Source organism: Phaenicophaeus curvirostris, unplaced genomic scaffold, assembly GCF_032191515.1.
Source record: "Phaenicophaeus curvirostris isolate KB17595 unplaced genomic scaffold, BPBGC_Pcur_1.0 scaffold_178, whole genome shotgun sequence".
Classification (NCBI taxonomy): Eukaryota; Metazoa; Chordata; class Aves; order Cuculiformes; family Cuculidae; genus Phaenicophaeus; species Phaenicophaeus curvirostris.
Window position 1 is genome coordinate 1 of NW_027206798.1, and position 27,762 is coordinate 27,762.

The 27,762-nt window shown below is 49.6% G+C and overlaps 1 protein-coding gene across 1 annotated transcript; it reads right to left on the bottom strand.

Moving 5' to 3' along the window:
- Nucleotides 1-584: 584 nt before the first annotated feature.
- On the bottom strand, nt 585-27,290 carry LOC138734739 (AT-rich interactive domain-containing protein 1A-like; the record flags this gene model as incomplete). Its single annotated transcript, XM_069882544.1, has 14 exons — nt 585-681; nt 779-907; nt 1,031-1,181; nt 1,354-1,523; nt 1,852-1,984; nt 5,176-5,383; nt 6,202-6,411; nt 8,348-8,457; nt 8,544-8,689; nt 9,831-10,146; nt 10,685-10,852; nt 11,540-11,629; nt 11,997-12,237; nt 27,171-27,290. Coding segments are annotated over 14 exons (2,289 nt in total), but the record flags the coding sequence as incomplete, so codon positions are not given.
- Between the last annotated feature and the right edge of the window lie 472 nt (nt 27,291-27,762).

Consider the following 27,762-nt stretch of genomic DNA (forward strand, 5'->3'; position numbering starts at 1 on the left):
CAAACACAGAGTCCCAAGCTTTTTCATCCTCCCCTCAACACAAATTTGAGTTGGACATTGAGGGGCTGGCGTATAGTTCAGAGACGGAAACGAAGCTGGGGAAGGGTCGGGAGAACAAGTCTTATGAGGAGCAGCTGAGGGACCGGGGACTGTTTAGCCTGGAGAAGAGGAGGCTGAGAGGAGACCTCATTGCTCTCTACAGCTCCTGGAAAGGAGGTTGGAGCCAGGTGGGTGCTGGGCTCTTCTCCCAAGTAAGAAGCGATGGGATGAGAGAAAACGGCCTCAAGCTGCACCAGGGAAGGTTTAGATTGGATATTAGGAAAGATTTCTTTACCAAAGGAGTGGTGAAGACCTGGCAGAGGCTGCTCAGGGCAGTGGTGGACCCTCCATCCCTGGTGGGGTTCAAAAAGCACATAGATGTGGCACCTGGGCCATGGTTTAGTCAGCACAGCGGGGTTGGGGTAACGATTGGACTGAATGAGCTGTGAGGTCTTTTCCAACCTTCAAGATTCTATGATTCTAAGAAATTTCACAGATTCTTCTGTCCCTCAGTCCAACAAACGAGAAGCTTGCCAACAACTCACCTGCTGCTGCTGTTGATACATGGTGGTTTGCTGGCGAGGGAAGGGGTTGCCGGAGGATGTGCCTTGAGCGGAGAATTGATTGCCATAGGAATCACGTCTGGAGAAGAAACAGATGCATTACTTGTGTGACCACTCTCACAATCCCAGAGCTCCCAAACCGGGCCGAGCTGCTGCTGGGAACACCCCGCACAGACCTTTGTTGCTGCTGCGGCTGCGGGTAGCGGCTGGGAGAATACATCCCCGACTCCGGGCTGGAAGGCATGATGTTGGGCTGCGGAGTTCCGCTTGCTAAGTTGCCCTCAGGTCCCCTGCCGGGCTCCGTCCTACAGGGAAGCAAACACAAAGACCGCACACGTCCAACTTGAATTCACCCTCGCTCCTCAAATGGATCAGGAAAGTCACAATGGGAAGTGAAAGCGATCGTTTCACGAGGTTCAAGCACCCACCTCACTCTGTCGTAAGGACCTCCGTAGGAATAGTGTTGCTGCTGTCCGATGGCCATATTACCCATCCCTGGACCTGCAGCACGATTGTAAGGGTCACCCATACCACTGTTGGGGCCCTGCCCTGAGGACATGAAGGGATCGCTTCCTGGAGCTGAAACACGGAAAGAACCACCAGTAAACACATCTTTCTAACGCAGACGTAGACAGGCCCTGTCTCCTGGGGAAGGAGGGCAAGCAGAAGGTCTCCTACAGCTAATTCCAGCATAGAGAGACAGGGATTAGTACTCAAGATGAGGGAAAGGAGCACACGAGGACCTCCTCACCTTTCCTCACACTGCTGTAAGGATCTTTATTTGGCTCATAAGACATGTGACCCATCATGTCAGAGGTATTCATGCTGGGCTGGTACCCTGGATTTGGAGTCATGGAGTTCCGCTTTTGGAACGTAGGATCACTACCATCAGCAAAGGCATCCTGAAGGCCCACCGAGTTACTCCCGATCCAAAAAAAAAACCACAACAGGATTATAGAGGTCCACCATGCTCCTCAGGATACCTTTCCCCATGTTTTTTCTCAGGTGTTGCTGTCCCCTAGGATCACAGTCACGCTCCTCCAACAAAGTCACAAAGAACTGCCCTTCTACAATACTGTCCTTGACCCCAAACCCAAAGGAATCACTATTCTCACACAGATCCAGAGCCAACGGTGTTGCTGTAAGCCATGAACGAAGGAGCAAAGCCAGGGAGCCCCACCACAAGAGCCATCTGTGGTAGGGACCCAGCAGCACCCTTGCAGTCACACTGGGAGCGATGGTTTCATACCTGATGCCTGGCAAAGGGGGCATCTGGCTGTGTGGCGTAGACGCTGGAGTTGGTGGCTTCAAGTCTCCTCCTTCTGCCATGGAGCTGCTGGTGGACTGAGGCACCTGAGGGCCCTGCATGGAGCCTGAACCCGCTGCAAGAACAGAAACACATGAGCAGAGAGCCCTCCAAGAGACAGAGATGAACCACGGCCAAAGAAGTACAAGGAGCAAAACGCTGCATGGAGAACCTGGGCCAGACTTCCCAGAAGAACCACGTGCAGTAGCATAAAGCTGAGAGGACATGTTTGCTCTCATTGTGACTTTATTCTTTACCACGTTCTTTTACACAAGGCGCCACCACCATGGCACCATGTTGTGCTGCCCAGGATATCTCACTCCAAAGGATGATGCTCTACAGTGCACCTTCATGTTCTCTTTCTGTCGAGAAAGAAGGCGGGTTTGAGCCCTCTCCTGGAAGCCCGAGCCCTCTCCTGGAAGCGCGAGCCCTCTCCTGGAAGCCTCACCATCTTTTTAGTGATAGAAACTCCAGGATGTAAGCGGAAATCACCAAGTTAACTCTGAACAAGGCTCTGCCCTTCCAGAGGGGTTAATTCATGCAGGTCAATTCAAGCACCACTCCCAAGGATTCCTGGAACAGGGAATGCCGGAGATGCCAGATCTTTCACTGAACAACCAAACCCGTCCAGCAAGTTCCCTGGCTCCATACAGGTTGCTTTACACTACAGTAAGCTTTCATGAAAAAATCTCAGGCCATCATGTGTGATCCAGCTGTGCCACCGGCTCGAGGAGCTCTCCCTGCCCCAGATCACTGTGACACTGCCAGCTCTCAGATTCATACACTCCTCACAGCTGGCAAGAGCTGAACTCTTCATTAATGTTTCCATTAGTTACCATCCCCAGCACCCGATATCCCTCGGCTTCAGCCCTGCTGCTTGATGAGTCATTTCAGCTCTTCATTAAAATCCACCGAGGTCACGTCCAGGCCATGTTTGTTTACACCCCACCTTCCTGGCACCCTGTCCTCTTCTTCACGGCTCCCTCCCAGCCCAGGGAGGCCTTGGCAGAAGGAGGAGCAGAGGCAAGCTCAGCGGGGAGTTTCATTCATGGGCCCTCCCCGCCGTTCTCCTTCCCGTTCAGCTCCACTCGCTTCCCCCAGAAATTCACCGTTTGGAACGCTGGCATCGGCAGGAAGAGGCCTCGAGACATTCCCCACCTCGCTGCCAGTTGGTGCTTGTCCCCACCCCCTGCTGTCCCTCCCACTCACAAATTCACACACGCTTGGAGCCAGGCCAGTTCCATTACTCTGGGAATTAAAACCCAACGGCAGACTGATTCCGCACCCCGGGGACGCGCCGCAGTTTGTGAGCAGGAACCCAAGCTGGGCTGCAGGAAACCCGCGCCACGTGCCTGCGCGGCACCACCCGGCCCAGCCAAGGCCCTTCTGTGAATACGTTTGGGTTTGGAGGGTTATGAATGCACACTACATGGAAAACAGCTCCAGCACCGAGACCTCTACCTAGAGCATTATCCTGCAAGGCCTTTGGATGCTCTGCAGCCTCAAAAAGCAGCCAATGTGGAATCATGCCGCGCGATCCTCAATTCACAAAGTTCCAAGGGCCACAACAGGCGGGAACGAAGGAAAATCAAAACCAATGGATTATAAAGTCCGCAAGAAGCACAAAGTGGTGTCTGCGTGGGATGCCTCAGCCCTTTGTCCAAGTGACGGGACTTCAAAATCATACAATCATGGAACAGTTTGGGTTGGAAGGGACCTCCAAGCCCACCACTTCCACCCCTGCCATGGGCAGGGACACCTCCCACTGGATCAGGGGCTCCAACCCCCATCCGACCTGGCCTTGAACCCCTCCAGGGATGGGGCAACCACCACTGCTCTGGACAACCTGTTCCAGGGCCTCCTCACCCTCACAGCAAAACATTTCGTCCTAAGATCTCATCTCAATCTCCCCTCTTTCAGCTGAAAACCATTTCTCCTCATGCTATACCTGCACTCCCTGATTAAGAGCCTCAGCTGCTGTCCACTTGGCTTTCAAACAGGGAAGGCTTTGGAGTCTGGAGATGAAGTTGAGAATGCGATTTGTGTTGTGTACTACACCCTCTGTTTGGGCTGATCCAGAGGAGCGAGAGAGAAAGGAGGAAAAAGGAAGCAGAAGAGGAGGATGAACATGGACTGATACAGCTTAAAGGATCAGAGCAGCCCTCCAGTACTGAACGGGGCTGCAGGAAAGCTGGGGAGGGGCTCTTGATCAGGGAGTGCAGGGATAGGATGTGGGGGAACAGTTCACAGATCACCTGCACCACGGCCCTTGAAGGCAGAGTCACCACCTTCACACACTCCTGTATTGGCGAAAACAAAACAAAATATGATGCACCACCTCATCCATCCTGACAGGCATCTTGGCTGACATCCTACAAGTCCCAGGCTCCAAATGCTCTGAACATCTTTGTTCACCTCCTGGCATCTCAGAGGGCAAGAAAGTTTTTAGAAGGAGGTGGGGATGGATCTGTAGTCTAGTTTAAGCAGAACTCAGACACCACTTTAGACAGGTCGCTCTAATGACACACAAGTTGCTTTATCTCACAAAATACACCAGGTTTGGAGCTACACCAGGACAGGCTTCCTGACGAGCGAAACAACACGATTTAGTTCTTTATAAAAACCACCACTCTAACTGAGCAGATAAATGTAGTTGCCAACAGATTATTCGGACAAGCACGCTGTCGATCAAGGGCTTAGCGGGGCTGAAACCCAACTGCAGCACAATCAAAAAAGGGTTCATTATTCCCCTTCCTCAGGAGCCAGACAAAGGTAATGCTGGGTTTCTGAACCAAAAAGGCATTTTTTGCAAAAATTACAGGAACTTCACAGCAGATAAAGCTTACTTCACGTATAGGAACAGGTTCCTGACCAGAAAAAAAAGCATCTGAACGTTTTACTTATAAGACAAAGTGGAAAATCTGAAGCTTAAAGGGTTGGCAAGCTCAGCAGTGATTCAAGTCATGAACCTAAAGCAAATAAGACAGAGTGGATCAGACTTCATGAAGACCAAAATGCACAGCAGGCACTGTTGGCCTGGACCTCACGTCCTCCTTTAACTTCTGCATTGAACACTATGCTTAATTATTCCAAAACCGGAGCCTCCCATCAAATCTGAAACAGCAGTTCATTTGAAAGGGCTTGAATTCTAGAGCACTCAACCCGTAATAGGCTCGTGGAGCTCTCTGGGCACAAAGCCTCCAAGTTCTCACTGTCTCCTCTGGCGCAAGCATCCATTGCACACCCTAAACCCAAGTCTGAACTCACCTGGAGACGGAGGCTGGATCTTCGTCTGAGATTTCTTTGAATCGGCAGCTGCAAAGATATCCGGAGGGGGGTCTTCACCTCGCTCTATCTTGCACTTGAAGGCGTAGAGACACTGGATGTACTGCTTCTTCAAAGAACTAGCTGCGCTGCTGGACGTGCCCACGTTGAGATTGGTGGCTAACTCACACCACTTCTTGTTTTTGCTGACCTGCACAACCAACCAAGAGGCTCTAAACTCAATATCCAAGTTCCTTCTCCTCCAATACATTTTCTAGGAAGAAAGCAACACTCCCCAGCTAAAACAAAGGACGCTCTAAGGGCTAAGCAAGGCAGACACAGTTGTGTTCAAACTCAGAACTAGTAGTAAACTCTCTTCCCCACCTAGAGATCATTTGAATAGGGACAGACTGCAAATCAAATTAGCCATGAGATCAGTTGACAGCCTGATGCAAAGTCAATAGAATCATGGGGTGGTTCAGGTTGGAAGGGACCTCAAAGCCCATCCAGTTCCAACCCCTGCCATGGGCAGGGACACCTCCCACTGGATCAGGGGCTCCAAGCTCCATCCAACCTGGCCTTCAACCCCTCCAGGGATGGGGCAGCCACCACTGCTCTGGGCAACCTAGGCAAGGGTGTCCCCACCCTCATAGGAAAACACTTCTCCAAGATCTCATCTCAATCTCCCCTCTTCCAACTGAAAACCATGCCTCCTTGTCCTATCTCTGCACTCCCTGATCAAGAGCCCCTCCCCAGCTTTCCTGGAGCCCCTTTCAGCACTGGAAGCTGCTCTAAGGTCTCCACGGAGCCTTTTCTCTCCAGGCTGAACAACCCAGCCTATTAAGGAAGCATTAAAAAGCATTTTTAAAATTATTATTAGCATTATTTAAAAAAGTAAAAGCAAAATAAACAGGTAAGTGGGAAGCCAGGGCTACCCCAGAGCTACAAAGCTACTTTGAATCGTGTGGCCCATTGACTTGTGACTGCCAGACAGGAAGCAGCTCTGACCACAGACACCTGGTCACCCACCTCAGTCAGTCCTCTGATCTCCTTCTCTGAGATGCAGAGCCGGTAAAGGACCAAGGGCTTCCTGCCCACCGCTGGCAGATTTGTCATGCCCATGGCCTTCTCTTCAGTAAAGGCCAGGTAACGATCGACCCAGAGCTTCCTCTCGGGCTCACCACCCAGCTCGTAGAGTTTGGTGATCTTCTCATTGGCTGTAGTAGAGGAACTGGACTTCTAGGAGAAGGAAAGAGATACCAGCAGTGAGCAGCACAAAACCAGCTGGCTTACAGCAGAGAGGGTTTCAAAAAGGCAGTCAGGGAAGAGCTCCAAGTTCTGCTCAAGAACAGCTTTATATTAGACCCACACTTGTATCAGACAAACATCAGGCAGGCATTATTCGACAAAGGTATCTCAAAAATCAGCTGCTACTCAAGGAATTCACAGAACGTGTGTTTTCAAAAGTGAAAGGTGTCAGGAATGCCACAGAAACCAAACAAACCTCAAGGAGTCTTTGCAGAGAGCCATCTCTTTGAGGCATCCTTTGTGGGCTCATTTGCTAAATACAGGAGAAAACATTTAATTCAACTGCAAAGGAGTTTCCCCCTGGCTACTGCACCCTGCCAGGGTGAGAGCTGCCTCTGGTCAGCCTCTTCTCCTACTCAAGAGGGAGATGCATGCCTCAAAGGAAAGCTAAGATTTGAAGCACCTGTGACCTCAAAGCCCCTCCAGTTCCACCCCTGCCATGGGCAGGGACACCTCCCACTGCATCAGGGGCTCCAAGCTCCATCCAACCTGGTCTTGAGTGAGAGGTGTCCCTGCCCATGGCACAAGATGGAACTGGATGGGCTTTGAGGTCCCTTCCAACCCAAACTATTCCATGATTCTATGATACTAAGAAGCCATAACACGAGCAGAAGTGAGAGATCTTCTCAACGTTCTCGCAGGCAGCTGGTAGCACAAGTATCAAACTTCCAGAGCATTTGCTGTCCTTCAAGTAGAGACTATGGGCTCAGAAACTGCTTGTTTTGCTGGCTCTTTTGAGACTGGTAGCAGCAATGCAAAGAAAAACATTCCCTGAAGAACCTGTTTGCCTCCCTCTTCTGGCTTTAATACAGGATTAGGAAGAGGTTTGTTTGGGAAACAACTGTAACACTTTAGAGTCCCACCTCCCAGCTGAGAGATGAGAACCAAGTAGCTCCAAGCCTACACCAGAAACAAACCCCGCGTTGTTCACACTCCTTTGGGCAGTTTCACTCTGGCAGGTGATAATTCCTAATACTGAATCATTTTGCAAGTGTAATTGATTGCTCCCAAAGGGCTGGGAAATGCTCCTCTTCATTTCTCAACGGTTTATGAATCCAGAAGCAAACCTCTCAATTGTTCCCTCATAAATCCTAAAAAACCTCTTGTAAACACTGTTGAACCACTGTTCCAAGATGGATCTGTTCTAGGTACAGTTCAAGCCCAGCCAGGGCTGGCCACATCAAGTATAATTCAATTTTCCTACACTGAGCACTTCAACAAGGTGGTTTTTACCTTTACACTTTGGATTCAAGCCACACACTACACTGATTAGGTATTCAAAGGACCCGGAGACTTGGGAAAGGTGACCCAACAGGTCCACCTGTGCAGGTACCTTCTCCCCACTTATCAAAGGCCCAAAAGTGCAACGAGAATGTATAAATAAAGTGTGCCAGGCATCCATCAGGAATTCTAGAGAGGCTTGAACTCTTGAGTCACAAAGAGGGGAGGACACAAGAATTCTGATAGAGAAGTCCCTTTCCTGGCCTTAATGAGGGTCGGTGGGTATGGCAGCCTCACCATTCAGGCTCCTCCACAGAACTTATTACACATGGATTTAGTGGTTTATTGCAGAGCCCTCTCCAAAACACACTTGTCAAGACAATTATTTCTTTGAAATGAGTGTCCTACTCACTCATCACACTCAAGTTAAAATCCTGGTTGCAAGGAGCAATCGGATCACACGCTACAAGGACAACTTCTCTACAGCGAGAAGTCTGTCCAGGGTAAGGAGGAGGAACCCAATCGTGTTCTCTCAGGAACCACAGTCACCACTAGACAGATGCACTGTTCCAGTTACTGTGTCATGGTTTTATCTCCCTGGATGCTGACAAGGATGGAAGTCATTAGAAAAACGAAAACATTTTACCTTTGACTTGGATTCTGCTTTGGGTGTCCCATCTGCCTTATTGCTCAATTTAGTTGCGGGTGTTAATTTGACATCCCCAAGGCCTATCATTTCAGGGCTTGCTGCCATCCCTAGGAAGTCAGAAGAATCTTTAACACCGATTCTCAATATGGGACAACGAAATCAATGCAACATTTGACAGATGGTACCGGCTTACCTGCAGAGTTATTAGCCATGTTCCCACCCATCGGATAGGGCGGGCCCTGGGGGTTCATCATGCCAGCCATACTGTTAATTCCCTGTCCGTAAGGAGGTCCAGTGCCCATCATCCCACCTTGGTTCATGTTGGGATAACCAGGAGGCCTATAGAAAGCAAGGATAAAAGACATTCACTCCAAATACTGAGCATTAAGATCTTGTCCTCAAAAGAAGCAGGTTTGCTAAGAGAAGTCTACAAAGGATGTGGAGAACTGACTTTCCCCAGCTTCCTTCTCCAGCAAAAGACAAAAGATCAGGTGCTACCTGACAGTTCAGCTGCCCTAGAGTCTCATTCTCAACAGAAAAGGGGATGTAAACTAGCTCGCAAGAGGGAGCTCAATTCTGAACCTTTTCACCATCGGTCTTGTTCTGCTGCACCCGTAAAACAAACTTCATTCTAGTTGTTGTCTTCACAGGGAAGAACAGACCTGCAAACACCTCAGCCCTGTGAGAAGAGTTTATTTGTAGAGATCATAGAATCATAGAATCATAGAATAACCAGGTTGGAAGAGACCCACCGGATCATCGACTCCAACCATTCCTATCAAACACTAAACCATGTCCCTCAGCACCTCGTCCACCCGTGCCTTAAACCCCTCCAGGGAAGGTGAATCAACCCCCTCCCTGGGCAGCCTCTGCCACTGCCCAATGACCCTTTCCATGAAATAGCTTTTCCTAATGTCCAGCCTAAATCTCCCCTGGTGGAGCTTGAGGCCATTCCCTCTTGTCCTGTCCCCTGTCACTTGGGAGAAGAGGCCAGCTCCCTCCTCTCCACAACCTCCTTCCAGGTATCTGGAGAGAGCAATGAGGTCTCCCCTCAGCCTCCTCTTGTCCAGGCTAAACACCCCCAGCTCTCTCAGCCGTTCCTCATAAGGCCTGTTCTCCAGCCCCCTCACCAGCTTCATTGCTCTTCTCTGGACTCGCTCCAGAGCCTCAACACCCTTCTTGTGGTGAGGGGCCCAGAACTGAACCCAGGAGTCGAGGTGTGGCCTCACCCGTGCTGAGTACAGGGGGAGAAGAACCTCCCTGAATATTAAATATTTCCTAAGTATATCATTAGCGAAGAATTCCAAAACCCTGCTTGTCCAAGTGTTAGACTCTTAAGATTGATGAACAAGTCTCCAAGGTGGGCAAACCTTCCAAGAAAAGTATGTGAAGTCTCACTCAACTTTTGGGTTATTCCATCCACAGCTCTGAAAGAGAGACGCAGCACAAGAAAGGGACCAGGAGAAACCTCGTTCCTCACCTCGTCTGGATGGAGTTGGCAGCTGCGTGCATGGCAGTGGCGGCTGCTTCTTGTGCTTTGCGATTCAGGCCAGTGGGCGGGGGACACATCCCTGTCCCCACCTGCGGCGGGATATTTGCCATGTTGGGTCCGTAGGGCCTGTTCCCCATGGCCGCGTGGCTCATCCTCCCGGGAGGAAGCCCGCTGTACGGCGGCACACCCGTCTGCCCGTGCATCTGGCTCCCTGCTCCCATCGGGTTCATGCTTCCTCCCATTCCCGGACTGGGATAATTGGCATTGGACATCGCGTTGTAGTTTGGCTGCCTGGGAGAACCTCCTGAGGAGATAAAAAGAGAGAACGACAACATCGCTCTACCAGTTAGTTTATGAATCACCATAAAAAAAAAAAATCTTCTATCAGCAAATATTTAAAGATCACTAACAGATGAGGGGGAGTGTTAACACCTCAAGAAAAATTCGAAGTACTTCGATATAAGCCACAAAAAAAAGGTGTTTTGACATAGCCAAGCAGCAATATCGATTCAAAAGCTGCCTGAAACTCTCCCAAGGCAAAACTGAGTGGAGGAGGGGATTTGAAAAGCTCACTCAACCCTTTTCCTTCCCCTCCAAAGAAAACCAGCCCTTCTCATCTTTTACATTGGACGTACGACCTATTTTTAAATGAGGAGGAAGGCTCCTAGGTTTAGAACTACACCTAGTCCTGAAACCACTGCATTCCATCCGTCTCAACACAAATGAAGCACGGTTCCTTCCAGCTTGGAAGGAGCACACTGTTTTGTATAACCCACACATGAAGAAGGGACAAATAAAGCCAGTTTATCAAGGACAAGAGCCAGGAGCTGACTGTGCCTCACCTTGAGGTCCGTACTGCCCACCCTGGGCTCCGTAGCTTCCCATGGAGTTCTGCTGGTACGGCCCCATTCCAGCGTGCATCTGGCCTCCCGAAGACTGACGGGGAGATAAGGCTGAGCCAGGCTGGGGTGAGCTGTACTGGGGCATCTGAGGGTTCCTCTGCATGTAACCTGGTCACCCGGGGAGAGGAGCAAACTTATTAGTGCAAAGTATCCAGAGGTGCCTCTGGACACACACGTTCTTAGGGAACAGCAGCCCCTGGGAGCCACTCACAAACCCCTTTCAGCAGCAGCCGAGACACATTTTACAGTGGTTGCTATTAAGGAGACAGCGTTATCTGCTAAGATAACGGATCCAATTTCCTGGTTTATCCAGAAAAAAAAGCCCTTAGTGTCACAGGAGCAGACAGCACCACTCTAAATCCTGGGGGCTTCTCGTCATCGCTAGTTTTCGTTTGCTTATTTGCCTCCTCAGGGTGACAACTTTCAGCCAGGAGAACTGAAGCTTTACCTGACTTTCCCCCCACATCAACCTTATTCTCTTAGGGGGAAAACGTGCAATATTATTGTGAACGCCCCTCATTTTGAAGCTTAAGGTCATGGACAAACAGCATTTGTAGAAAAGCCAGTCAGAAGCCAGAGAAAACATCTTAGAAGCCACTCTAGGAGCCTGGATGGAACGGTAGAGGCCAACCAACCAAAATGAGCTCAATTTACTGCAAGGTGCCTAAACATTCAGAGGTTTTAAAGGGGCAGCTTTTAAATGCTACCTCACCATAGAATCCACGTTATCAGGCCAGGCAGTTTTTAGTTACACAGCTAGCTTTACAATTAAGTCTTTTAACTCATGCCACACACCTCGATCTTGCGCTGTGCTTGACTGGTTCACGGAAGGATGCATGATACTGTCCGACTGGCCGCTGGGCGGTCGGGGTGGCATCTGATTGCCTACACCGCAAACAGGAGAGGGGTTAATCACAAAAACTCCACACCACAAAGCCCAGGAGGCAAGAGTATTAAACACCAGGACTACAACTTGAGGAGCAGGGTATGTTAGCCGCAGCGAAGGAAAACAAGCAAGATTAGTCACGTTAACCCAGCGAGATGACAGTGCTGGTTTACCAGCCTTCTCACCCATCCTACTGCGTCCTTTAACTGTTCAAGGTGTTCGAAAGCCAACAAGTGAGATCAAAGGACCTCAAATAACCACAGAGCACTGACAACGGCCAATTCCTCCCCACTGGCCATTGTAATTCACTCCTCAGCTGCACAAGGCAGCCCCACTAGAAGATCAACACGTGCCAAGAAGAATTACCTGGTACTGCAGCAGGTGAAAGCGGACCGGAGCGGGACTGAGCAACGCTGGCTGGAGACCCGACCGGGGATGGGGAGGGTCCTCTGATGCCTGGCAGGTGAGGAGAGGTATGCGGAGAGAAAGGAGACTGAGCTGGGTTACTCTGCTCTCCTTGACTGCTGGAAATCCCTGACGTGCTTACTCCAGGACTCAGGGCTCCTTCTGTACCCACGGGGAGATCAGCTATTGAGCCAGACAGGTCCTGCAACACACAGAGAGACAGATCAGGCCAAAAATAAGAAGACATGGCACTGTGATCTCCCGTATCAGTAAGAAAGAGCGTGTTTCTCCCTTAGGGATGCTACAAATAGAAATCCGTGAACTCTGTTCATGTTATTGTCAGCAATGAAGGCAGCTGTAGACACCAGTAACTGCCAAACGCGTCTTATCCTGCTGTCTGTCTCCAAACCCAAGAGTTCCCCAGCCGGTTTGCCGAGCGCTTGCTGATGGTCCACACAATCGGCTGATTCTCCTACTTGCTTCTTAGAATTCAGTTTAGAGGCGAGAAATTAAAGAATGCATCAACGATACGCAGAGAACTGCAAACAGAGGAGACTGTCCACGTGATGATGGCTTGGAAGCAAAACGTGGCTCAGCCTCTGAAAGACAGAAAACTCGTGCCTCACCATAATTAATTCATAAACCTCAGATGAGCTGGGAAACTACTCACTGGCGATGGATAAAACCAAACGAAACAGAGATTTAAAAGAAAACCATAAAGTACTTTTCAGGGTTCCCACTTCCTTTTCTTCAAAGACAGCAAAAATTAGCAGTTGCAGTATCAGCCTATCAAGTTCAGCGTTTCACTGGGGCAAGGCTAGAAAACACCTTTCCTATCATGTGTATCCACCCTGAAGTAGAAAAGCATAAAAAAACTTACGGAAGTTAAAACCTCAAACTGTCACAGCAGCAACTGCAAAGCGATGGCACCAAATATCATCTGGGAAGTCTCGAAAACCAGGGATACTTCCCAGGTGATGATGCGCAGATCCAACACGCGCAATAATAAGGTTCAGCAGCAGTTCAGGCTTAGTCAAGACAGAGGCAGCAGTCGAGAACTTGAATGGAAAGCTGGGAAATCACAACTACTCCAGTGATGCAATGAAATCTTTGCCAGAGATTCAAAGGATGAAGAAGTGGGAGACCAAAGCTTCTCAGGACTTCACCCGTCCTTCCTAAGTCTTTCAGAGTGACCAACCTCAGATCCAAACCATTCCGGACTGAGCCCTGAATTTCAGATCAAATCCCTCCACACAGAATCCAGCCGACCAGCATGACCAGAGCCAACATCATTTAAACACCAAGCAGAAAGGCCGAGCCAACTGATAAATAGCTTGGACACCCCAGTCTTGTTTACACTGACTCGATGATGCCTTGTTTAGCAGCAGTTGGGATAGCATTTTCCCAGCTCTGTGCAGCACAGGAGGACTCGGGATACAAGATACCGCAAACTCAGCCTGCAGAAGAGCCCTATCGCTCTGCAACACCTGCCTGCCAGGTGATGTGGGAAAAGGTTCTGGCAGCACGTCCCCAGCATCTAGGCTCACCACATCCTAGAAAGTGGAGAACTGGAGTTACCGAAGAATAAAATATGACCCAAACGCCTCATCACACTTAGAATCATAGAATCACCAGGTTGGAAGAGACCCACTGGATCATCGAGTCCAACCATTCCTATCAAACACTAAACCATGTCCCTTAGCACCTCGTCCACCCGTGCCTTAAACACCTCCAGGGAAGGTGAATCAACCCCCTCCCTGGGCAGCCTCTGCCAGTGCCCAATGACCCTTTCTGTGAAGAATTTTTTCCTAATGTCCAGCCTAAATCTCCCCTGGTGGAGAGGGGAGGTTGGACAGTGACATTGGGAAGGACAAATGGGGGGTACCAGCTGCATCACATTCTGTTGTTGGTTGCAGCAGAACCATCTTGTCTATTTTAACAGTTGATCAAAATGCTTCTACAAACACCGGCAAATGCTACGTTTGAGCTGAAAATGCCAGTCTGTCAGTGGGGTGACTTAGCACATCGCCCGTCCTTCCTCCTCTCCATTACTGCCTCTGTTAGAGATCACTTCCTGCACAGCTATCTTGGAGGTAGATTTGTTCAAACATTACCTTCCTGGAAAAAACCCCTTTGTTTTATTTCAATGAAGGCTAAAAAACTGCCTAAAAAGCCTAAAAATAGCATCTAAGATCTCTTGCAATTTTCACTGCCTTCCATTGTAACATCAAAAACGTTGCTCATTTACGCAGCTCCTTGTTTTCTTTTCCTCCTGGTCAACTTTGACAAAACCCACATTCCTCCCATGGAAACCACTGGAAGTGGGAGTAAAAAGACAGTATTTTCAACATTTTGCATTAAAAAGCATCAACCAACACAAACAACCGAGAGCAAAACGCTCCTCTCCCTGGGACTCGCTGCACCTAATTCTGCCTCCGGTGTGAGATCCACCTCTCAGCTCCCCTCTGAGTAGTGAAGGGATCAGAATGTCCAGAAGCCAATTCAGTCCAAGCTAAGATGAGACGGTAAAAAACAGTATTTCCCTTAAACACATTAAGGTATTTTTAGTCTGAATCGCCAAATGCGGTTTTCATCATCACTGAAACAAAGCTGGAGGCCAAACCCCTTTGCAGGAGATTTTAAAATCCCCGCCCCAAGAGCTCGTGGCATTTCAGAGCTATCAAATCCTCAAGCCCAGAGGGGCAGAGCCCAAAGCTACAGAGATGAGCTATTTCTATGCTCAGAGGAAAAAACACAATATAAATGTACACCAAAGAAAATATAAGCCTGAAAGGACAGATACACAGCAACGGTGCAAGGTGAAACGTGAATATCCCCTTCCATTAGCAGGAGTGAGCAGCCTGCTTCTCCGAGAGGCAAAGGAGAAGGTTTGCCTCCAGGATCTGAGAGGGGTCACTGGAACCAGGAATATTCATACATGAACCAGGCAGAACGAGGGGATACAGCTTAGTAACGCCAGGCAGGAAAAGATCTGCAAGATGTGAAGCCAAACAATGTTAAAAACAGTTTGAAAATTACCTCCTAACCCACCAGCTAACGACCTTTAAAGCTGATCTCGTCAACTTCACCTATGCATCAAGGCTTAACCTAAGTACTGCGAGTCATTTAAAAACGCTGGTTTAATTAAGCAGGTTAATATAGGGTTGCTTTAGACGTGTAAGCGAGGGATCCCTGCCTTGCTAGCGCACCATCATGGACCTCGTACCCAGGAAGACACCAGCCTTTCAGCTCTGAGATCACAAACAGGACCATCAAAATCAACTGGTGAAGTGACTTTCACCTCTAAAGATCAGTAAGTTTTACACATTCAAACAATAAAGCCATTTCCCAGCAAAGATGCCAGCATAGCAGCGTTTACCAAGTGTTATCCAGCAGGACTAAGTTTCTTGGAAGCGAGACTGATGCAAGGGGAAGGTGAGAAGCCAGGACTGGAACACCTAAAAGCAACCAGCACATCCATAAGGGACTCTTTTCAACCTATCAAGTCATTTTTTTCCCCATCTATCAAGTAATTTTCCCAGGATGCCGACCATCAAGGCACAGAGTAGAGTTTTTAACCAAACCTGACGGGTGCCATCCAGCTCCCATCTACTCAAGAGGGGAAATAGAACTCAAGGCTACCCATAAAATGGTCTGTAGAGAAACAGAGAAGCCTTTCAAATAGAGCAAATCTCATTGAAGTCATGGAGTCCCGCTGCCGGCAGCAGGTTCTGGATCGAGCCCAAGAGGAGAGGGCCAGCAAGGTTTTATTTGCCTCCCACAGAGCATCAGGAGGGGACCTGGAACTAGACGGTGGCCCCAGGAGAAGGGCTCTCCTCTCCCCTCCTCCCGCCAGCGCAGCCAATCGAGCCGAGCCGGGAGGTGAGGCTCCACAGCCGTAACTCTGCCAACTTGAAGGAAACGTCAGGGGCTGGAGAATTTCCTCACGTGTTTCCAATGTGGTTTCTATGCATTTTATTGCTCATTTGCAGATCAAAAATGCTGGAGGGATTCCAACTATTTCACACAGAATCTCACACTCCCGGCTGGCTGCAGCCCCAAAGCCTGAGTTTCTTCCCTTGAAATACTGCCCAGTGTTACTTTGGGATGTGACCTGATAGCGGAAGCCCACGGGGACCCTGAAACGATAATCGTTCCAGCTGCGATTGGTTGCCCAGCGCTGGCTGATGCCAGCACGGGTTTGTCAGTGCTGCTGACAAACAGGGACTCAGCAGCTAACGCCTCCTGTTCACACCACAACAAAAACCATGCCTGGAATCACACAATCCGGTACCCAACGGAGGAGGCAGGGAGTTCTTCCGCCTCAGGGAAAGGGTTGCAAGTCCTGGCATGACCAGCCCAAGGGAGCCTGATGCTGGAAACCGCCACGTTTCTTTTCTATGAAAAGAGGAACCACCAGTTTGCTATGTGATAGCAGCTGGTTTGTTAAACAGGGATGAAACAACAAGAAATACTTCACATCAAAACCTTCGAGGAGAAGGGATTGAAGGCTCCGCTCCAGCCCAGCCCACCGAGCCTCAACAGTGGGAAGACTGACCAGAAAGCAAAGGGATCTCCTCGCTGGGGTTTGCAGCCTTCCCTGCTCATTGGAGAAGAGGAGGCTGAGGGGAGACCTCATTGCTCTCTCCAACTACCTGAAAGGAGGTTGTGGAGAGGAGGGAGCTGGGCTCTTCTCCCAAGGGACAGGGGACAGGATGAGAGGGAATGGCCTCAAGCTCCACCAGGGGAGGGTCAGGCTGGACATTTTCACAGAAAGGGTCACTGGGCACTGGCAGAGGCTGCCCAGGGAGGGGGTTGAGTCACCTTCCCTGGAGGGGTTTAAGGGACGGGTGGACAAGGTGCTGAGGGACATGGTTTAGTGATTGATGGGAATGGTTGGACTCCATCATCCGGTGGGTCTCTTCCAACCTGTAGATTCTAGGATTCTATGATCTCCAGCCTAAGAGTGGATGGCGAGGGAAGGAGCCGGACGACGCTGTCAGATCACTAGATAGCACTCAAGGAAATGATGATCAGGAGACGAGCATACGGCAGAGCTTAGAAATTCCATAAGGCCGGTTGTTTCCATACAGGCGCTCACAAGCAAAACCAGAGAACAATAGCTAAATTTATTCCCTCATTCTTTCTGAAAGGGAAAAAAGCTGCTTCATTGCCTCTGACTAATTGAAACACCTACTTTCTATTACAATTTCATTTTCACTGCAGTTTCTTTTCCACTTAATTCAAGAACTATCAACACTTGGAAATCACAAGCTTGTCCTTTCCTTCCCCTTTATTTCCACACCCAAAATACCTCAATCTCCTCTATCACAAATTACACAGCTGACTGGCAGCAATTTTGGGGAAACGGGTAGACCTGTTTCTCCTTCTAAGGCACAGAAAACAGAATCTTGCATCTCATGCTTCACAAAACACTTTAGAGATAAACACAAAGAGACCTGGAGATCTTGCCATGCTCTGTCCGCACCAAACTTCTCATCCAAGGCAGCACCTGGCAAAGCTGACCTGACATTTCCACAGATCATGGAATGCTTTGAGTTGGAAGGGACTTCAAAGCCCATCCAGTTCAACCCCTGCCACGGGCAGGGACACCTCCCACTGGATCAGGGGCTCCAAGTCCCATCCAGCCTGGCCTTGAACCCCTCCAGGGATGGGGCAGCAACCACTTATCCAGATAACCTGGGCCAGGGCCTCCCCACCCTCACAGCAAAACATTTCTTTCTGAGATCTCATCTCAATCTCCCCTCTTGCAGCCCAAAACTCTTCCCCCTCGTCCTATCCCTGCCCTCCGTGATCAAGAGACCCTCCCTAGCTTCCCTGGAGCTCCTTTCAGCGCTGGAAGCCGCTCTAAGGTCTCCCCAAAGCTTTCTCTCCTCCAGGCTGAACAACCCGAACTCTCCCAGCCTGTCCTTGTACGGCAGGCTCTCCAGCCCTCGGATCATCTCCATGGCTTCCTCTGGACTCACTCTAATAGACCCATGTGCTTCTTGTGCTGAGGAAGGAGATCACTGCTGCACAGGACACTTCTGTGCTTTATGAAATAACATATACATTCACAGCTTTGCCTGGTGGAAGCTCCCGGCTGTAGCTGCACTGCAGGAAAAAGAGCGTTTGGGAAGGAGGCTGCTGGGAGGAGGGGCCGAGCGGCACACCAGAAATTTCACTCTGACTGCAAAAATAAGCTGCTGTTCTAACCCATCTCAGTAAACCGAGATGAGTCTGGTTGCTTGGCAGAAAGCAGGTACAGGATGAAAAGGGAGGACGGCAGAAGGAAGCGCTGCTGGCGTTACTACCTTCCTGCAAGAGGAGACCTTGCAGAACAGCCAGCTCTGCTACCGCAGCAGCCATTGATTTTTCAGAGGTCGATACTCCACTCCCACAGATCCGCTCGGCACAAGCTTTAATCACATCTCCTGCTCCTGCCCTGTGCCGCTCTCCTCCATCGCTTCCCCTCCAAATAAAATTTAAAATAAAAAGCGGGGGGAAGGGGGCTCTCCTCCCGCTCCGAACACTGAAAGATTCTGTACTCTCGCTCGGTGCAGAGGAGAGATTCAAGCGCTGTGGTTGCAGCACTAAGCACAGACGGAGCAACGTGATTCACCCACAGAACAAGATGTCGCTGAAGGGAAAATCCAGCCTGTGGAAGGCTGGCGTTCCCACTTGGAGAACATGGAGCGCCGAGGTCTTCTGCAGGACCCTGGGAGATGCAGCAGCAAAACTCCCCAGAAAAGAGTTATCATTAACCCTCTGAAAGATGCCTGGCTTCTAAAAAGCACTCCTAGGGTTATCTAAATATAGATGCAACTCAGTGTTCCAAGCAGGAGCTTCAGAAGGGGTGTAAACTAGATGTAAACTAGATGACCTGTCAAGGTCCCTTCCAATCCAAAGCATTCTACGATTCCAAATGTTGGCCTGCCCACCAAGCAGTGGTGTTGGCACCTGAAAGGGTAAACCCTGAGGCTTCAACAGGAACGCTGACCCTAAACTAAGTTGCAGGGAAGAGGCAGGGAAGACCCAAGGCACAATGAGCAGCAACATCACAGCAGCACAGAGTCATGGGATAGTTTGGGTCGGAAGGGAACTCAAAGCCCATCCAGTTCCAACCCCTGCCATGGACAGGGACACCTCCCACTGGATTAGGGGCTCCAAGCCCCATCCAACCTGGCCTTGAACCCCTCCAGGGATGGGGCAGCAACCACTTATCCAGATAACCTGGGCCAGGGCCTCCCCACCCTCACAGGAAAATATTTCTTCCTAAGATCTCACCTCAGTTTTCCCTCGTCCAGCTGAAAACCATTCCCCCTTGTCCTATCCCTGCACTCTCTGGGTGCCCTCAGTAGCACCACGTTTTGGGAGCGTGGTAGGGACACCTGAGGAGAACAGGATCAAAGAGTCGATCGCATCCATCAGGAAGGCTGCTCAGGTATCAGGCCTTGGAAAGGAAAGTGCCTGTGAGGGACTAGCGTGGGTCTGAGACGACAGACTACAGTCACTTATTTATTAAAGAGCTTTTCTCTTCCTTCTAAAGGTTTTTAAGTACCCCGCTTCACTCTGAGGACAAACTCCAGCCCCTTCGCAATGCTACATCACCCAAGAGGCAGGAAGCTCCCCTCTTTTTGCCAGCCATAAGGATCTTCCAACTCCCCAGCAGTGCTTCCTCTGGAAGGCACTTTCATCTCCAACATGTTCAATTTAGACTCCAAAGCGTTGAGTTATCTCGGCATGTGATGGTGCCACCATGCCAACCACAGCAGCTTGGGTGGGCAAAGTACCGGAGCAAAGGCAAGAGGCTGAATAATCACAAACTTAGACAGGCGTCTGCTCAGTGCAACGCTTGGGATTTTGAGACAATTCAGCTTTTGGTATTGTTACCTGCCTCTTTGAAACAACCGAGTGACAGAATTCCTGAAATAAGCAGAAGGAGGAAAGATTTTAGGAGAGAATAAGGTTTCGAAGGTACCAGAAATTAACTGGCGGCAGTGGCAGAGGGCTCTGCACAGCCCAGACTGGGCCCAAGTGCTCCTGCCTGATGGATCTGGCAGTCCTTTCGCTGGAAAAAGCTGCTAGGGAGAGAGCTGAAAGCTGGCAGCTCCTTTCCAAAGTCCTCCCAAAGCAGGGATGCAGTGATGGAGCAAGCTGAGGGGCTACAGCTGAGACCCTGGACACTGCCAGCTGGGGTGGCTCTGGAAAAAAACGTTTGTGTGCAAGGATCTGCTTGCAAAAATGCACCTGCTGACCCAGGGAGCATGGAGAAACTGCAAACACATTAGGAAAGAACTAAGGGAATTCTCCTTTCACCCTTCCTCAGCGCAGAGGAAGGGGTAGCATAACCATGGAAACCTGGCCCATGCCAGACATTGATGTATGCCCAGTGCTACCCCTTGGGCCAGGGTGCCAGAACAGTCAATTCCTAAAAGTTGCCCCCTTCTCCCCCTTCTCCTTTTTCGCCCCGCTTGCTCCCTTCTCCTTTCAATACACATTTCTATTTTCTCATGTAAAATCCTATTCAAAACCATAACCAAACCCAGTGACACAGCTCCTCCTCCAATTACCCGGCCTTGTTTGAAATCACGGCATGAACTCTGGACCCACAAGGGCGCAGGCACCGGCCCATCTGAGCCACGCAGCCGCTGCAGGAGGGAGCAGAGCAGCCAAGCCCTGGGCCCCTGCCACGTCCCACATTTGAGCTTCATGTGGAAGCAGTTTTCTCCAGGGCATTTATGATCGTGCACGTCTCCAAGACGAGTCAATCCAGCCCGCCAAAAGGAAAATGATTCCCATGAACCAAAAGCTCAGGTGTGGCAGCGTTTAACACACATGAAGTGCTGTCAGCTGAAGTTAAACACCTTTGTTTTCCCCTGCGACTGCCCCACGCAGTAGCTGAAGGTCACACCACCACGGGCTTTCCCTCCCTCACATGGTGCAGGACCTCTGGCAGGTTAAGTTTGAATGGAAAGGGAAGAGGTCGAGGTTAGTGTGCCCGACAGACTGACAAGAGGCTTCCGCACCATTTCAAGTGTCTCCAATGACACCAAGTCCGCAGCAAAAAGGAAGGGCCAAACTGATTTCCCTGCTCTACAACAACGAGCTGCTCAAGAGCGAGGGTCACCAGTGAGGTGCGTGCTTCAGCAGCCACGGCGCAGGGAGTGGCTCCGTATTCCCAGGCTGCGGCAGCGCAGGGGATGCGTGTGACGGGGCACACGGCTATTGTTCAGGATCCCAGACCAGAACTGGTCACCCTACAGCAATTCCCTGATTAAACACTGACCCGCCTTCTCACGCCGGCCAGGCTCAAAAGAAAACGAGCCCGTCCTCTCCCGAGCAAGCTGCCAGGCGTCCCTGCTGCCCACCTCCACACGGAGGTCGCCGTCTTCTTTTTCAGTAGTCTCCGTATCAGACATCGCTCCTAAGGAAACGAAAGGCTGGGGGTTAGGGGAATGTGTGCGAGGCGTGCAGGCAGGAAGCAGAGCTGAGCAGCTCGAGACCAGAATAGAAACAGGAATCGAGCCCGGCATCGAGCGCAGCGCAACGCGCTGCCGGCACAGGCTCCTGCGAGGCTGCATCGGCAGCTCCACACGGCATCATCTCGAAAGGGATGCTGATCGGAGGCAGAGGGCTCCGCGCAGCCTGGATTGGGCTCAGGAGCTGCAGCACGGGCTGGGGAGTTTCCTCCTGGAGCACCGGGGCGGATTAAGCTCCGTTCAAACCCAGACGAAGGGGCGGGAGGAGAGAAAATTGCCACATGGACAAATAGCTGCGCAACCCAGAGAAGCAGGTTGCAGTGTGAAACACGTCAATGGGGTGGCTGGAAGGTGAGGGTCATTTTGCAAGCGGCAATCCGAGCCCTTCGCCACTGGAGAAATTATTAGTAAAATTAAGAATTAAAACAAACACACACACAGCCTTCCCAAGCAACCAAACAGAAGTGATGGTCAGTATTGCACATACAATGAAAAGCGCTGGCAGAGAAGCCTTGGCCAGGAAGAAAATATTTCCAACTCCCAATATCGGCATAATTTGGGATAAACACCTTCCTATCAGCATAAAACACCATTCACTGATCCTGCTAATCCCAGTGTTCCAGGTCCTGGGCTCCCCAGGGCATTTCTCTGCACATCCCTGGTGATGCCCGGGCACCCAGCGTGCAGCCACCCTGCTCTGAAATGCACACAGCTCTACTCCCTCTCCAGGCAAGCAATAAGACAAGCTCAAAAGGCAAAATGCAAACCAAACAGAAGCATTCCGACATGGAAAAAGGAAATAAAAAATAGTTATAAGGAGCCTGAAGTGACCAGCAAGTTCAACTCGAAAAGGTTCTCTTCCCCTCTCCCAAAACAGATAGCCAGAATGATCAATTCTGAGCTCAAATAATATCAAGAAAGGGTTCCTTTCCTGGGCTGCCCCTCCCTCGGCAGCACTCTCAGCTCTCTGCTGTGTTTCTGCCTGTTGCAGCGATTATTTCCAGGTCAGGGCACGCAGCTGACAGAGCTCAACTTTATTCCACTCCAAGAGCACACAAGCTGAAGTGACCACTTTGGAAGAATGGAGGATCCAAACGGTGCTCCCCCAACAGCCTCCTGAGTACCCAAATTCAGAACCTACCTGGCTTAAGAAAGGAAGAGGCAAGCAAACACAGAAATACCCCTCGCTGCTGGGGATATGCACAGGAGGGCTCCTTCTGCACCAGCCAAACCCTGCAGCCTCACCCTTCTCCCCTCCCCACAAAATCCAGTTTCGTTAAACCCATTTTAGATGGGTTTAGATCCAAGACGAGAACACCTTTGGAAGTTAAACCTGGATCAGGAATTTGGCTGCAGTCGGTTATACCCCTTCCTGCCATTGCCAAGACACTTTAAGGCTTGAAAGCAGAGAGGAACCCAAGTGAAACACAGCTGGAGAAGCAAAAGCGTTTTCCAAAGAGTGCAAAATACCAAGAGTAAAACAATTCCCATTCCACAGCCAGATGAAAAGAAGTTGCCCAGAGAAGGGATGAGGTTTCTCCTTCAGGCCAAAACAAACTAAGGACTTTCTGGAGTGGGAATTCCAAAACTTTCATACAAGCTGCCCCCGTTTGCTTCATTCGCCGCAACAAAAACTCAAAGACAACCTTGCTCTTTCAGGACCCCCCATAACCCTGTCAGCATCCATCCTTCTGGTTTGGCAAGAAATCCCATCCCATGCAGAACCTTTCCCATTGAAACATTGCTGAAAACAACACCTCTTACTAAAGTTTTTTTCCACAGCCCCCACAAGGGAAACTTCAGAGGAATCCCAGAAGATGCAGCAAAAAGCAAACACGATCCAGTATTCGCTGGTATCAAATTGGCTTTGCATTATAAACGGCTTCTGGGGCCAGCCTGGATGTCCTAATGCCACAGCCAGCAACCTCTGCGGTGGGGAAGGTGGATGGAAACAGCCTGGCACGGCAACCACTGCCTTGATGCTCTGCTCCACATCCCCCTCAAAGACATCAGGAATTCTCACATTCACTTCCTTCCAGGCAGTCCATAAAAGACAAGGAGACTGGGGTAAGATACCAACCTGTCGCCTCTTCCATAACGAGACACAGAATTCCTCCCAACAAGCCTAGAACTCCAGAGAACTTGGACTGGAAATCAGTTCTGTTGCCAAGCCCAAATGGATGTCCTAGCACCCTGTTTGCTTCCCCTCTATCTTCTGCCAGCGCCTTCCACGTCTAAGCAGAAGGCAATTAATAGCTGGAAATATTTGACTCCTACAGACGCAGAATCCAAGCCTCGAAACATAAAGGCACCAAAGAAACCGGATACGACTCACCAGGAAGAATTCTTTGCGAAAGAGAAGAGACTAGGGAATCCCTTGGGAGAAAGATTCTATACTAAGGATTACTGTTCCTCGGTTACAGCCAGACACCAAAGAACACACTTCTCCCATACACAACAGCAATCTCAGTGCAGCTGAGCTGCAATCCTGACAGAGCCTCCCTAGGGAACAGCAAATCCTTCCCTTAGCGCGTTACAGGAGAAGAGCTGCAGCCGGGACACTCACACGGATTCGTTGCTCTTTAAGAGGCACCAGGGAGTTTAAGTTTGCAGCAGCGTTATCCCCAAAAACACAGCAAGGATCATTTTCAGAGAGGGAACAAACGAGGGAGGAAACGTCCCAGCCAGAACAGCCGACAACACAAGCAGAAATGGGAGACCAGACATTTTGCTACTTACAGACAAAGCGTTTGAGAGCTCAGTAATTTGACTCTTCTGCTGTTCAAAGACCGAATATGGGAACATCATCAGGAAAAAGTTGAGTGATTGATACAAAAATCACCACCAGGAAGATACCTGAAGCCACCCACCCAGAACAACCAACGAGAGGTCCCTCAAGCAGATCTTAACAAAAGCAGCAAGAGCAGGACCTGAACAACCAGCCACATCCCCATCCAAATCACCAACTCAAGATGGAAAGAGTCCCCGCTTCGTTGCTTAGAACTCCAACATTAATGTTGCTGTACATTATTCACATGTTAAGGCCAAAGACTCGCAAAGGCACCAGGCACATTAATTTAACGCTTCCTAAGTACCTAAAAAGCAGCAATCTCCTTCCCCTGCTGCAGCTGATCCATGTTTAATTAAAGATGATGGATGGCACAATTCACCCCAATTCCAAGATATCCAACGAGCTATTCCGAGGCTTAGAAAAGGCCTAAGAACACCACAAAAAAAAATTAAAAGCCCACAAATGAACTGTGCTTGTGTAAGTCAGACATAACAGCAGAACAGGGATGAAGGAAGCCTCCTGAGTAGGATAAAACTTTCTAAACCAGACAGTCTGAGCAATATAAGGAAGATAAAAAGAAATTGATAGCACCCTTCCCCACCGCTCTTTTGTTTCTAAGCACCCACAAGCCAAACTTTGTGAAGAGATCGATGTCTGAAACAGAGCTGGCTGACACACACCTCGGTGGTCACCCCTTCCGCGACATCGCCCTCTGATCCATTTCTCCATTTACACACACAGCGTTGGTCTTGTTCTACCAGATCACAGCTGGAGGACAAGGAACGACGAAACACGTGCAAGAATAAGGGGGAGTTTCTGCACAGGGGCTCCTTTTTTTTCCCATTTTTGACTTAGTGTGGAAGAGAAGGCCCAAAAGCACAACGGGGCAGGGTGAGCTAAAGAGCATCTGGCTTCTGTCTTTACGGTCACGGAGATGACCTGAAGGGCTGGAGCACCTCCTGTACAAGGACAGGCTGAGAGCATTGAGGTTGTTCAGCCTGGAGAAGAGAAGGCTCCGGGGAAACCTTAGAGCAGCTTCCAGTACTGAAAGGGGCTCCAGTAAAGCTGGGGAGGGCAGGGATAAAACAAGGGCAAGCAGTTGTAAGCTGAAAACCTGATCTGGTGGGAAGTGTCCTTGCCCATGGCAGGGGGTTGGAACTGGTTGGAACTTTGACAGACTTGCAACCCAAACCATTCCATCATTCTATGATCCTCAAATGCAAATTATTTGGTGATAAAGCCAAGAAAAGAAGATAACTGGAAAGAAAGCCTGTTTGAAACATAAATAAGCTTTACAGCCAAGCTAGTCTAAAAGCTGCACTGATTTTTTTGCAAACCTCTTTAGCGCATTATTAAAAACTGGTGGACATTTCAAACATTTAAACTGGATCAGATTCCCTTACTTCCAGGTTCCTTCACCTTTACAGCGGAGATGGCTCTTTTCTTAAACTGCTTGGGAAAACTTGAAAGGGGCCAAATATATTAAACCACAAGGTATAAAACAAACTCCCACTTGGTACTTAGAAGGAGCCACTTCTGCTAAGCAGAGCAACTAACTCCTACAATCTGAGTCAGAGGGCGCTGATTGGTAGGATTCAGGAAGGCTCCATCAACAATGCTGCTGAACAGGACTTCCCACCGTTCTGAGCTAGAGCAATTGCTTCAATTACTTCAGCAGCTTCGCTTTTCCTACGTTCTTCACCAGAAGATGGGTCACATGGAAGAACTTGTGCAGAGGCAGAGTGGAAAGAAAAGCTATTTAAAAGGATTTTTTTTTTCCCTAGGCCTCAGAACGAATTAAATCTTTGTAATCAGGGTCCAAAAGGAGGAAGAAAAAAAAAAGGAAAAAGAAAGAAAGAAACAACCCACAACTAGTCCCATTAGGTGGTCACAACTAGAATCACTTTGTATTTGGGGTGACAATTTGTAACCACACTCTGAAGGAGTTATTTGAAGGGGCTCACAACAAAGCCATTCTTGCTGCCGTGAGCTAAAATAACTTTGCTATGTACACAGCTCGCTCTCCTCTGCCCAATCCAACTGCAGCTCTGAAACCTCAGCCAGCGCTGAAACACAAAAATAAAAGCTCACTCACTTTCTATGGGTTACTATGAAAGAAAGCAGCAAAATCGGAACTTGACAGCTCAAAACTCATCCTCTGAGGCAGAGGCACAGACTAGCCTGTGCAAATCAATCCAACTTTGAATCCTGCTCTGTTTTCTTGGTGAAGTTTCAAGCCACCCAAGTCCCAAACCTGCTAGGACATCAGGCACCAACCTCACACCCAGCTGTTCACCATACACACAGCAAGCAGATTTAGTACAGAAAAGACAACTTAATTCTCCTTCCGCCAAGGAAGGTTCTACCTGGCGCTGATCTTCCTCACCCTGGGTACTAAGAAACTTGTCTTTTTCAACAATTGTTCCGTTAGATTGGGCCAAAGCAGCTGAAACCAGCAGTTCAAGGATCCAACAACACCGACAGGGAAGCACACGGCCACTCGCTACCCACCGTTGCGACACCGGGCAAGGAACCCGAGTGGGACATAAACAAGATGCCATCACCACAGGTCAGGGCCTATTCCAACAGCAGTCAGGTACTTCAGACACTGCAAACAAAGCTCAGACACCCTCTTAGCTCCAACACGCAGACCAGACCATTCAGGGTTAAACGTTACTCGCAAATCCATTACTTCTGTAAATTACATTTCATCTCCAGTGGGAAGCCAGAAGCTAATGACTTAGTAAAAAGCACAGGCAGCCTCCATCATTCCCATCTCCATGTAGAATACTACCAGTGCTAATTTATCCTGCCTTCTGATTGCCCTCGCCCCGTTCACTTCTAGATCAGCTCCCCACTCACCGGCAGGCTAGAAGGCCTGGACTGAAGAGTCAAGTTCATATCTTCTTGCCCTTTACTGGAAGCCACTGAGGGAGCAGACGACGCCTGGGACCCAAACGAGTCTTGAGATAACTCCTGAAACAGCAAGAAACACCAAAAAAAACCCCACAAATGGGAATAAAATCAAGGCTCTGCTGGAATCTCTCTGGTATATTCTTGTGTTGTGGAGGAATTTGCCCAAAACAGGAAATAATCACAGAATCACAGAATAAGCAGGTTGGAAGAGACCCACCGGATCATCGAGTCCAACCGTTCCTATCAAACACTAAACCATATCCCTCAGCACCTCATCCACCCATGCCTTAAACACCTCCAGGGAAGGTGACTCAACCAATTCCCTGGGCAGCCTCTGCCACTGCCCAATGACCCTTTCTGTAAAGAATTTTTTCCTAACGTCCAGCCTAAACCTCCCCTGGCGGAGCTTGAGGCCATTCCCTCTTGTCCTCTCCCCTGTCACTTGGGAGAAGAGGCCAGCTCCCTCCTCTCTACAACGTCTTTTCAGGTAGTTGGAGAGAGCAATGAGGTCTCCCCTCAGCCTCCTCTTCTCCAGGCT